At 36.2% G+C, this 13089-nt stretch overlaps 1 protein-coding gene across 4 annotated transcripts; it reads right to left on the reverse strand.

Annotated features, from left to right (window-relative positions):
* Positions 1–383: 383 nt before the first annotated feature.
* Positions 384–12689, reverse strand: LOC113705520 (ABC transporter G family member 32). Of its 4 annotated transcripts, none has more exons than XM_027227395.2 (26): positions 12210–12668; positions 11041–11161; positions 10859–10947; positions 10688–10772; positions 8990–9149; positions 8834–8910; positions 8681–8731; positions 8016–8106; positions 7630–7931; positions 7266–7544; positions 6804–7120; positions 6533–6693; positions 6302–6405; positions 5345–5501; positions 4641–4763; positions 4463–4557; positions 4026–4358; positions 3647–3937; positions 2818–2901; positions 2603–2736; positions 2288–2515; positions 2028–2199; positions 1671–1925; positions 1121–1433; positions 946–999; positions 384–674 (listed from the first exon to the last, which is right to left on the reverse strand). In XM_027227395.2, the coding sequence occupies exons 1-24, from the start codon at positions 12485–12487 to the stop codon at positions 1161–1163; spliced, it is 4260 nt and encodes a 1419-aa protein (XP_027083196.2). In that variant the 5' UTR covers positions 12488–12668; the 3' UTR covers positions 384–674; positions 946–999; positions 1121–1160. The 4 variants fall into 4 exon arrangements, with proteins under 4 accessions (XP_027083196.2, XP_071920133.1, XP_071920134.1 ...); XM_072064032.1 differs by having other exon boundaries at positions 384–733; XM_072064033.1 differs by lacking the exons at positions 11041–11161; positions 12210–12668 and having other exon boundaries at positions 8990–9165; positions 10859–10997.
* Between the last annotated feature and the right edge of the window lie 400 nt (positions 12690–13089).

Consider the following 13089-nt stretch of genomic DNA (forward strand, 5'->3'; position numbering starts at 1 on the left):
TTTCTTTCTCTGGATTTGGGGTCCTGACACCTTACGAGTGACAATTTTGTCTTTCCATAAAAAGCAAACGAAGGTTTGGAACTTTGGATCAAGTGGTACAAGGATCAGATCATCATATTTCTACATATAATATTAGAGAATAGAGATCATATTTCTGCGTGTAATATTTGACCACCTAGGGGCACCTAATTTGCATGCCTTGAGTGAAAATCAGATTTAACGGGTGACCAACAATTCTTATTGTTTGATATGTAGATTTGGGGAGATTCATTCCAAGTTTTGTAAAACACAAAATTTGAGTTATGATGCACGTATTGCAATTATAATTTGAAAGGAAAAATGGCAGAAGACTACTTCTTTAGAATTGTTTAACATCAAGACGATAGTAGAACATTTCAACTCCTAAAATTTTCACCAATTATTCACAAACTCGACTATAAAGTCCAACCATGATAATAACAGAACAATGGACACCCTCTTGCTTAACACCTAAAATAACCCAGAGAAGAAATGGAAGTGGTTAAATACAACTTCACACAAATTTTTCAGACTACATGAGAACAAGTTCTCAAGATAGACTTTTCCGTCCCACAAAGTATTATGCATATGGTACTTGCTGATTTTTACTGAGGTGCCTTCCCTTCGAGATGACAAACAAAAATGAGATAAGAAACCTGAGGCACGACACAAAACCATGATTAGCCTTCTCTGAACTTGATAGGAGAGTCAAATGCTGTCAAATACAAAAATTATGTCAATGGCCTAAAATGAGAACTTAAGAGCAATACTCTATCAACATTGTCTAGACTTTGTAAAGTGGCAAAGGAATTCATAGAGATTCAAAAGTTATAGTCTCAGCCAGTATAGAAGGATAATGAGTTGCACGTCGAATTTTTGAGGTTGATGATAATTTCAAGGACTTGCCAAAGTGGGAGTTATACTTACAATTACTTGCAACTATTGAAGACTTGAGCCATGTATTATTTACTTTGCTATGTCCTGCAAAGGGACGATTATGAGGTGACAATTATGAGGTGCAGGAAAATCAAAAGCAGGTAAAATAACGCAAACTTTGTATAATGTGCATATGCAGATGTGGAAAAATATCAGATCAGATTACCTCCAATTTTGGATGCCTAAATCAGTTACGCTAACTCACTTCATCTTCTCTGGAAGTTGAAGGATTTGATTGCAAAAGCAAAAGTAGCAGCAAAAACCAAACAGAAACCAACCACAGCAAGCCCTGCAACAGGCAGAAATTCATGCCTGTATCCAAACTGGTCCTTGAGCAACTGTCTGATTGGCACGGATTCGTCACCACCAGCAAGTTCAACTTGTATGTCTAGGTCTCCATACTGGGATGTTAAAAGTCCGTATAAAGTCCAGGCTATTGGATTTGCCCAGTAATACCATCTCCACCATATAGGGATCCTCTGCATACGTCAATAAGAAAACGATAAGAAGGAAAGAAAAAATTGCACTTAGCAAGAACTTCTTTGACTTGTTAATACTCTAAAAGATTTTTAGTTCTTTTTTGTTATGTATCAGCCATCAATTGGTTTACTCTATCAAAATTTTCAGTTATTCTTTCAGATAAACAATGTCACGCAATCAAGAATGTGGAAACTGCACAATATATTCTGATACAGGGAAAAGAATCAGTTCATTACCATATGAGATATCGTGAAGCCACTGAAAAGATTCCACATCATAAAGAATGGTGCACCAATAATTGCAGCAATATTGTGATTCGGTGTAACTGCAGTTGTCATCATGCCAAAGAAGGTGAAATACAGCAATGTGAAGTACATGAAGTACATGTACCAGACAACTTTCCAGAGGTTCAGTTCAAAGGATGCCAGGAAGTAGAAGATAGTGCTATAGATAAGTGACTGAGCAAAGACATATGGAAACTCAATTGTAGCCTGCAAAGAAGGGATTTTGTCATACGTATTCTGTTATCCACTAAGAGATTAATTATTATACTTTGGTTCAGAAAGAAGAGAAAGTAAGGAAGGAAGGCATACCTGAGCAAACGCGAAAGGTAAAGCAGAATACATCCCCGCTGCTCTCTCTCGATATGTAACAAACCTTTCTATATAGACAACAGGTTGAACGGAAGAAGCATTTGTTATTCCAATAAATAGAACAGCTGCATACATGGATCCCATAGCATTGAAAATATCCTGTTGGTTTTCCCTGTCAGTATTCTTTAACAATATAAGTACTTGTGCACTTGGAGGAGACCAATAAAATTGGATGAGCTGAAGATGCAGAGGTACTTTACCTTTTAGAGCCAAATCTCCAGCATATTGTTCCAAACATAAATGAAATGACAACCGTGTAGAAGAAGCGCACAGCAGTATACTGTGGATTCCGCCAGTAAGACAGGTTTTGCTTCCATAAGCATGCAAGAAATTGACTGAAGAATGATCGAGAGTATTTGCTTGGGAAGCTTAATTCATCAGAATCACCAGTTGGTTTGCTTAAATGATCAACCAAATCCTTATTTCGCCTGAAATGACGAGAAAGTACTAAGTGCAAGAAACACAAAAAAGAGTGAGAAGCACGAGAAGAAATGATAAGCGCTAAAGTCACATACTCAAACAGATTTGATCTGTGATAGATTTCTGCGAAGTCAATCCCGAGGCAAATTTCTTCAGCCGGAGAAGTAACTTCAAGTATCCAAGTAGCAGGGTTTTCTCCAGGTCTGATTTTACGAACCCCTTCTACAGCCTGCAGAAATGATACTAGTTCATCTAAAAGACTAAAAAGAGTGAAACTCCTTGTGCCAATTAAAGTTCAGATTTGACCCACCTCAAAGTAATTGATAAGTTTGCAAGATCTCTCACCCAGTGGACCAGCATAAATGAGCTTCCCACCTTGTTTCATGAGTAAAAGCTGAGAGGACAGTGTAAGATCAGATCTCTAAAACAAAGAAAACCTTGACAAATGACCCGAACAGAAAAAATAGGCTGCAAGGAATGTTTTAATGCTTCTGAGTATATGATTTTTTCCTTTTATTAAATTGTTATTGTACTAAATAGCGAAGGATAACATAATCAGACAGCAACATACGCAGCACGCGGGAAGGAATGTTTTAACACTTCAAGTCTTAAATATATTTACAAAAGTTCAATCCAGAGTCCTATTTTTCTTGAATGGTCCACGTCAGCTGAATAATATATACAGAAAAGATGTTTGATACTGAAAAATATCTAAACTGAGAAAAAACAACCATAAAAATTTTCCAGTTGTATTAATCTAAAGGACGTTTGCTACAACAGATATGGAAAACATGCACAGAAGTATGGAATTATTGATGTCTTATTCATAAAAGGTTTCTTGATCTGCCAACCTACAATTGATTCATTTGGCAGCTTTCATTGTCCCATAGCCCAATGGTATCTCAGAACATGCTCTACATGAGAAATCATTGTCTCTACCAGAATTCATTTAAATAACCAACTGATGCCATGCCTTAAACTATTCATGTGATTGTAAAGTACTGCGCCTCTCAGCAAACCACCTCAAACTAACACGGATGGTTGGAGGAGGGGTTTTTTTTTTGTTGGGGGGGGGGGTGTTGGAGAAACTATAATTCACAAACTCGAATAGACTTCTTTAATGCCTAAAAGATACAAACCTCATCAAACGACTCAAATATATCGATGCTGGGTTGATGAATTGTGCAAACAATTGTTCGTCCAGTATCAACAATGTTCCTCACAGTCCTCATGACTATTGCTGCAGACCTTGCATCCAGACCTGAAGTAGGTTCATCCATGAAAACAATAGAAGGATTTGCAACTAGCTCAACAGCTATTGTCAGCCTTTTCCTCTGCTCTGTTGACAAACCGTCAACCCCTGGTAGACCAACTAAAGCTCCACTTAGGGAATTTAGCTCAACAAGTTCCATCACCTCATTTACAAATGCCTGGAATAATTTTCAGGAGTGCTCAGCGTAGGAACAAAGTTCTATATATAAAGCGAAAAGTCAATCAAGAATGAAAATAAGAATTTACCCTTTGTGTTTTGATATTAATCCTGGATGATAAACGGAGCCAAGCAGAAAACAGAAGAGATTCACGTACGGTTAAACATGGGGAATGGATGTCATTCTGTTCGCAGTAGCCAGAAACCCTTGCAAAGGTCTCTTGTTTCTTTGGGTGCCCAGAAATGTAAATACTACCTTCAATATATCCACCTGTTTTTCTACCAGCTAAAACATCCATGAGGGTTGTTTTACCAGCACCACTAACACCAACTAATGCAGTAAGCACCCCAGGTCTAAAAGCGCCAGTCACATTAACCAAAAGCTGCAACCTGTCCTCAGGCACTCCCTGTTGCTTCAGTTCCTGAAACCAAGTTTTGATCCCAAATTAGATATTAGGCAAGCCTAACTTCCCTCAGGAAGATAAATTGTTATAAATCCAAATATTTGGTTGAGCTGAAGTTATACCTGCGGGACATCAACGTAATAACAGATGTTATTGAAAGACATTGAAAGAGGTTGAAAAGGAAGAACCATGCCCCTATGTTTCTTCATCTGTTTTCCTGACACATGAAAAACAACGTGACAACTTTCACATAGTTTAAGATCTCTAAGACAAATTTATTTTAGGATCCTATACACATACCATTGTATGAGTGTGAATGGTTTAAAAATTCCCCAAGAGAAATGTCAGAACAGATATCCTCTTGCTCCTCTCTTTTTACAGGGAGTCCTTCCGTAGAAACAACCACTTGTGCATTACCAAGAGCTGCACAACATTTGATGTAATTAGCTTACATCTAGAAAAACTAGCAAGAAAAGAAGCTCTTTTGGGTGTTATATTAAATTAATTTGTAAGGGATTCTTGAGGATATACTAAAGCAAATGAACTTCAGGTAAGCTTCACCATTAAACATAAAGCTAGAGTAATACATAGTATCCATTGCCCTACGAACTCTTTGGAAAGAAAGTTATGGAGTTTTGCATTCATTAGAAGCCAAAATACCCAAGTCAAATTAACCTTCTGATGGCACCAATCCCTGGTTTTGAATATTGGATTATCAGTTTTGAAAGTTCTTTATTTGATAATTGCAGACATTTTAACATTATACTTTCAGTACTTGGCACCACAGAAGGCCTGTCTAAGTCCCTGAAACTATGTTATCACCATGAATAGTTAAGATACTAATGATTATGCAACATTTCTTAGCATTATACATATATCTTAAAGAAAATATATTTTTCTCCCTGGCACGAAATACAATGGCAGTTGTAAATCACTGAAATTGTAGCTTGTCTGGAGTTAAATCAAAATAAAAGAAAAACTATATGCATGTGGAAGCTACTCACGATTTAGGTAAGTCAGAAATAATGTGAAGAGTAAGTTGAACGCAATTGTATATCCAATCAAAGCACCAACACCAATCCAATACCAATACTTCTCTGGAAACAAACCGCGAACCTTCAATAATGTGACTCCCAAGGACTCCGTATTATTCGCAGCTTTCTGCAGATCCCAGAAACAGAATAGTGTTTATTGGAACATGAAAATGTGAATGAACAGCATTAGCCATTGAATCAAAAGATTATTTTTAACTTTATCTTCGCTCCACATAAATAAGCCATATTAAAATATTTTAAGTTGTTTGTGAGATTTTTTTTTGTTAGTTCTGTGTACCATAGGTTGATGTGCATTCACCTTTTCAAAGGAGCAGAAATTAAACTATTAAATCCTGGTATGCGGTCTTGGAACATATATCTAAACTTCTCAGTAGGTAGTTTTCCTTTTCTTTTTTTTTTTCCCTTAATGAGAGCAGCAGTTATAGTGGCAGCAATGTGTCATCTTCACTATGTTACTCAACCAAAGAACAGTACGTTGAGAGCTTAACAATTGTGAGAAGTCTATTCCATATACCTGATGTATCTCGGACAATATTGTCAAGGCAAAGCTCTATAGAAAAACTGTTGGAGTTTGGTTAATAACATTTTTCTTTGTCGTCCAGTGACAAGTAACTTCATGAGTTCGTTGGAGCCTCTAAAATCTACTCTGCTAATGGAAGCTTGTACTTGATCTCAGAGCATAAACTACACTATAATGCCAAACCACGTATAAATGCTTTTTTGCATTTTTTGTTATATTAAAATTGTCTATATCTGCATGACTAATTTAATATGGGGACTAAAAAGAATCCATTGTCAAAAAGGAACGATGTCCTTCTGAACGGATAAGATGATCAATTATGAAAATCTCTTATTCATATTCATCAGATAAGCAGAAAACAATTTCACAAGGCAAGACCAGGGTACCTTATCCCAAGAATGGCCAAGAAATTCATTCACTGAAGCTGCATTTTGGGCATACATCAGAGGAGAAAACCAGTAACCCCAGATCCACCAACTTGGTATGCTATCTGTCACATTTAGAAAATATGGCAGAATATTTTGGGAGGAGTGTATATGAACTGGAAGAAGTCACACAATTGCTTATGAAAGTTAGAGCAATATTAGATGGATGTACTTGAAAGATTAAATTTTTACCTCTTGAAAGAATGAATCCACCAAGGGCCATTACAACCAACATGGCAAAAGACCCGAATGTATTGGCAACTACAAGATTTCTCCCTAATGATGCCATGACACGAAAAAGAGCTATTGACATCTGATGCATACAAAAATATAACAAAAACTGCTGCAGGCATCTGCATGTCATTCAAAAAGTGAATTCAATTTATCTAATTTAACAATGCATCCCACTGGTGATTAAAATGAATAACTGTAAAGATAGTATACATAGTTCAAGATAATGTACCTGGTTATTTGAGGATCGAAGCCAACTGCATAGTATGTAATTGCAACCCATAAAATTGATTCTACAAGTGAAGTGGGCATACTAAGAAGCCATGAAGGAAGAGTATACATCCACAAAGGATAGAAGCGTGAATCTCTGTGCTTGTAGAGAACTGGTAGCTTAGCTATCAACATCGGGACCTCCAAGAAGCCATTGAAAAGAATCATAAGTATGGCAAAGTAGAGAGCACCAAGGTAAACACCTCCATCATCAAGTGTGTTGTGATGCATTGTTGTTCGGAAAAAGACGCTTGTCATGATAAAAATAATCAAAAGAAGCTGCAAAGCACCATGGTATTATGGGTCAAAGTCTATGTTTAACGTAAGAGTAGAGCATATCTTCTATTCTATTCTTCTAGATCCTCATTTCTGTCAACAAAACAATTATTAAAAGAACAAGGTTTTAAATACAGAGACAGGTTACCTGTATATATTTGAAAACAAATACAGATGAATTGCGCTTCATTAAAAGAAACTGCCAGGAAAAACTGATCTTTAGAAGTTCAGTCCTTCTAACAGCATATTTATTTGTTGACAGAGCTGCAGAGTGATTATATCGTTTATCAAATGGAATGGATAACTCCTCAGCCAAAAGTTTACCAACATTAAAAGATCGATAGCCTTCTACGAATTTTGACCCTGGTATGTATTGATGATCACTATTGAGCGACCAGTACTGTCCTTGATCCTTTTCAGATATAACCTGTGTAACATTGAAGATACTAAGTGAAGGAATGAAAACCTAAGGAGCATGACAACTGTTGAATACTTGAGATTGAAACGCATACCTCTTGCAGAAAATCAGCAATATTTTTTCTTGATGGACACTTAAATCCCATGGATTCAAAGAAATCAATAGCAGCTTCTCGGGGTCCCTGATACACTATTTGTCCCTCACTTAAAAGAATAATGTCATCAAATAACTCATAAGTTTCTGGATCTGGTTGTAACAAAGATACTATAGTGGTCCCATCAAAAGCATGAGTTGCATGCCTAAGATATCTGATAATTTGATGGGTAGTGGAACTATCTAGCCCAGTTGATATCTCATCCATTAAGAGCACTGGAGATCCACCCATTAGCAATTCACCTGTCCAATGTTTTTCATTTTTTGTCAATCAATGTCAAAAGTCATGAAAGAACACAGAGCACATCAAAATATCAGTGTAATTACCAGTGGTAAGGCGCTTCTTTTGGCCCCCAGAAATGCCTTTTAGCATTTCATCTCCAACCAGGGTATCCGCACATATATCCAATCCTAAAATCTTTGTAAATATTTCAGAAAGATTCACATGAAAATATTTAAAACAATACAAGTTATGCAGCTGTACTTGTGAAGTAGGATATCCAAACAGTGGCAGCATTCTTTTTCGTCTGTGAGTCAATAAAAGCTCATCTGGTAGCATTACTTTCACAAAGCAATTCAAATTGTGCATATATCCAATCTAAAATGTTGGATATTTCAGAAGGATATTCATGAAAAGGTTTAAACTGGATCAATGCATGCAGCTGTATACTTAAAGTAGGATATCCAATTAATGGAGACATACTTCTAGGTCTGTGAGTCAATGAAACATCTTATACCATTATTTTAATCAAATAAGTAAAATCATCCAAAATACTTGTATGTCAGTATCTTTTGATGCACAGAATTCTTATTCACAGACTTTTAACGTTATCTGAGATTGACACCCTAAAAAGGCTAAACATTAACATGATATTGCAGCTTGTGAAATCAAAACATCTAACTAAAGCACGATGAGCAGGTTTATTTTTTCTTACAAAGACGATTTCTTCACAGAAGTTAACAAAGTATAGAACCAACTTCTATTAAAGTACCTTCATCACGTATTCTGCAATAACACTTGTCTGATCCCCCAGTGCCACTCCCTAGGAGAAAACAATTACCTCTATGTCAAAGCAAATTTGTATCTTATATGCATTTCTTGGCAGAAAAGCCAAAAAAGACAACTTACAATTTGTCAGACATACCTTCATAAACAAATCAAGTTCTTCATCAGGAAATATCCCAGCATCTTTCTCTCTTCTCAGCAGTTCCATAAGCATATCTTCCACATTTTGTAGAATATTAGGGACAGTTATCTGACTCGGGTAATACTTAACATGCAGCAATATGGGAAAGCTTACCTTGTTTATATCCAAGACCTTGACAACGTCCTGAGAACTCAAGGGTCTCCCTTACTGTCATCTCAGCCATATGACAGTCATGCTGGCTTACATATGCAGAAGTCCTTTGGGGAACAAACTCTCTCATATCATGGCCATTGTATGTTACTCTTCCTGACATCTTCAAAGTAAGTCAACTGCATTAATGAGAAATAAACAAGCAGAATATTCAAGACAGAAATACTAGATATTCACATTTATGCAAGTAATTGGTTCAAACTGATTTACCTATGAAAGCTAAGGTGATAGAAAAAGACAGAAAAATGATTCTCTCTGGCCAGTTTCACAGTACCTGACAAACTAACTAATACAATCAAAGAAAAAGACGGAAAGAATAGGCTACGAAAAACCTACACTGTATCGATGGAACTGAGTCTTTGTCTCAAGCAAAAGCAAAAAAAAGGATTCTAATATTGCTATAAACTTAAGAGGAAAGTGGCCAAAAAGCTTTGAGAAGCTATTCTATCAACCTTTGAGAGATAGGTCTCAACTAAAGTTGGGCCCTTGTTCAACGAGAAGAACAGTGAATATATGATTCCTCGTTCGATCCCCGTGGTTATTTCGACAATAAGGTATTCAAATTCTATAGACCGTCTTGTTCCCTCAACCTGAAAAGAGAGCAGATTCTTCCTCCACTGATCATTACCTTAGAGCAAACTGTATTAGGCAAGACTGCTTATTCAGAAGAGACTGGTCGCTCCAAAAGCGTCAATTACTGAAGAGCACTTAAACTCCAGAACTTCACTAGTCTAGTGTGACTAGTATATGTCCCTACTCTTCTCTACTTTTCTTCTTTGTCAATGTTTACATATTCAAATAAGGTTGTTTAAAAAAAAGTGATCAAGTCTACCATTTATTCTCATTTTTATCATTTGGACTCTGCAGAACAAAAACAAACATTCTTGTGCAGTCAAGAGTAAGGCTTGTTAATACAGAACTTTATCCTTCTGTCCCTCACAAGTTGAATTACAACAAATAGTTAGAGAGAATCATCATCTTCAGGATTTTATATGTGGCCATAGGGTTTCAGCTCCAAAAATTGCATTAAAGTGAGCAAAGAGGAAACTGATGGACTATTGAATTGTAGCCAGAAGGCCATGACAGGTAGAATTATCTAGAAATAGCCATTTAATCCAACCGGTTGACCGTTTTCTTTTAAAATTTACAGCAACCTGTGAAGGTGAAACATTGCAAAGAAGCGAGGTTGCATTATTGTTAACTCTGCGGTTTCAAGTTTGACTGACACAATTAGTCTCTGTGCTAGCATTGATGAGTCTGGGCACAATTAGTAATTCCCAGAGCCTGTAAAGACAGAAGCCTCTTTGAAACTGTTTCCTTTTTCTGTAACGAGTTATGGGAACTGTATCTATGGGATTTTAGAACTTCAGCCTTATAGACACATGTCAGAGACATACTGAATGTTGATCTACACAGCCACTCTCATCAATAGCTAGACATTCATGAGATAGGTAATGTTTCTAACCTCAATTTGCTATGTCAAATCATATTGAAAAAGAAAATGAGACCAGATAAGCAACAAAGATAACTAAATGGTACTGAGAGAAGCACAAATACCAAATTTAAAGATTAGGTTGGATCAGTAACCATTAAGTTTGATTTTTTGAACACTTTATTCTGGAACCAAACATGTTACTGTACCTGCAAGCCAGGTCCTAGCCTACCGGCAAGAGCCAAGAGCAAAGTTGTCTTTCCAGAGCTAGGAGGACCCAAAAGCAGAGTCAACCTAAAAGAAAAGTCGAATACATTTGAAAAGACAATTCAGCTAAAAAATTTTTTAATTGAGATTTCAAATGGAAGGTATAGCAGTACCTGGAAGGTCGAAGTATACCACAGACATTCTTCAGGATAGACAGTTTCTTCCTTCTGCCTGGGAAAATTCTGAGTTGCCTCAAGAACACCTTGCAATTTTTGTTTTAGTTGCCAAGAGATCTGCTGTTAGAACCAAATTGTACATTGCAACGCTTCTTTATTACACAAATACTGGTGATTACCTCAGTCATGTTACAAAGGAAATTTGGAATGGTAGGTAATGCTCTGCTTCCAACATGGACAAAGGCATCCACATTTAAGTTCTGAAATCGAACCTCAACTTTTGGAAATTCCAAATCAACACTGCATATTTGGCACATTGCAATTACAGATGGGCGAATGAAGACAAAAACACAATTTTCAGATAGTTAAATAGTTGAGAAATTAAGTGATAAGAATGTCAGTACAGCTTGAAATTGTAGATTTAATTAAGCCACATAGATGCAGAAACTAGCCATGAATTTTTTTTTTTTTTTTTTTTTTTTTTTGTAGAAGTTACTATTTTCATAGAAACATGGTACTACATAATGCAAATTCTTGCGAGAATCATGCCTGTGAGTGTCATGAAACTCAAACGATAATCAAGAATTAAAAGTTCAGACCATCCCTAGATCATATGCAAAAATATCTTTCAGTCAGCCAAGAATATGAGCAGAAATTCATCATGTATACAAAAGGTTCATCTCCAGAAATACATGATTAGGATTTAAATATGAAACATCAAGATATAGAACGTGAGGAAAAAGTTAGATTCTTTCCTTCTAATCAAAAGGAAATTCCCATATATCATGTCTCCAACAACAGTAAGTTGTTCCTTGGAAACCAGAAAGCAAAGGTAATAGGTGCAATCGGATCAAACACACGAGTTAATTTTATCTTGCATGCTGCCCTACTTAGAATCATGACCATGCGATTGCAGCATCCAAGATTGACATGCTGATGAGTAGTCTATCAAGCTTTAATGCATACACAAAATCAATTAACTGATCTGCTTAGTTGATCAATATTTTTTGGTAAGTTTCATCAACCAATTGAACTTTACATTCTACTTTAAAAAAAACAGATTATAGAAGTTGGAACTGATAAAGTTAAGTGAGTAGAATGGCAGGGATAGACATATATCATCAAATACAAACAAGATTACATGATTATGTCAATGCATCGTTGACAGCTGTTCTATTTATGATTAATGTTGCTGCTATTGGATTATACTAAAGAACGATATGGGAGCAAAATAGAAGCATGAATGAACATTACCTTTCCAAAAACTCCACATAGTTAGTTACTACATTATATTTTCTAATCAAGAATGCAATAACCAATGCAGGAAAACTCTGATATTGAGACTTACGCATCAAATCTTCGCCTAACTTTCTTGAAAAACAGCTCAGAATCTTCATTGATTGTATTAACCAACTTATCCAAAACTTGCTTCTGCTCTTGATCCCTTAGTTTGGCAACATCAATTAAAGAAAACCCACCAGAAAGATTGCGAAAAACCGAAGTCCTGGCTCTGACAAAAGTAGGAGATCTTTGCAAAGCTGCCAACCAAAGAGCCTCTTCATCATCACTGCTTCTACTCTCAGTTGTTCTTGTAAACGTGTCTGCTGCTGCTGATGAGTTCCACATCTTCTTGTGCAGTTAGAATATACGATTATCAATGTAGGAGACAAATCTCTGGTTAAAGATAGAATAGTGGGAAATTTGTGGGAATTTAAAGTTGGTTTAGGAGATATGTGTTGATACAACAAGGCATTGGATGCGGGGATTGGTGGTGTTGGATGTGTTATTCAACCAACTTTGGAAGCTCATTTTTGGTGGTTGAGTGTTTTTATTAGTTTTACTACTAGATGGGAAATGTCTTTGTCCCAATAAGATGCATGATCCAGCCATGCAAAGAGTAAAGAAACTGCGAAAAAAATGAAAACAAGGGAAGGGAGAGCAGGGGGAGGAGGGGTAGATAATAGTAGGAGATTTAGGTTTGACTATTGATGGAGTGTATCAATTTCAAAGTAGTTCAAAGTGGTTGAGAAAAAGAATGTCAGAGCATTTCTTAGTTTCTGGTACCATTTTCAGTCAATCATACGAAGGCTTTTTCCGTAGGACTCTTGTCAGATGATTTTGTTTCTATGTTGAACTTGAATATAATATTTTTGTTGGAAAAGAGGTTAAGATGCAGTTCAGATGTTAAATTTTTAGAAAATTTAAATTAATTAAAAATATACATAAAT

The sequence above is a fragment of the Coffea arabica genome, chromosome 8c (assembly GCF_036785885.1).
Source record: "Coffea arabica cultivar ET-39 chromosome 8c, Coffea Arabica ET-39 HiFi, whole genome shotgun sequence".
Taxonomy (NCBI): Eukaryota; Viridiplantae; Streptophyta; class Magnoliopsida; order Gentianales; family Rubiaceae; genus Coffea; species Coffea arabica.

Excerpts from the sequence above, each read along its gene's own strand:
- LOC113705520 (XM_027227395.2), bottom strand. The coding sequence starts at position 12,487 with ATGTGGAACTCATCAGCAGCAGCAGACACGTTTACAAGAACAACTGAG. Across the intron at positions 6,406-6,532 it reads TGGATTCATTCTTTCAAGAG|ATAGCATACCAAGTTGGTGG; the intron begins GTAAAAATTTAA and ends TAAATGTGACAG. Across the intron at positions 4,359-4,462 it reads ATTACGTTGATGTCCCGCAG|GAACTGAAGCAACAGGGAGT; the intron begins GTATAACTTCAG and ends ACTTGGTTTCAG.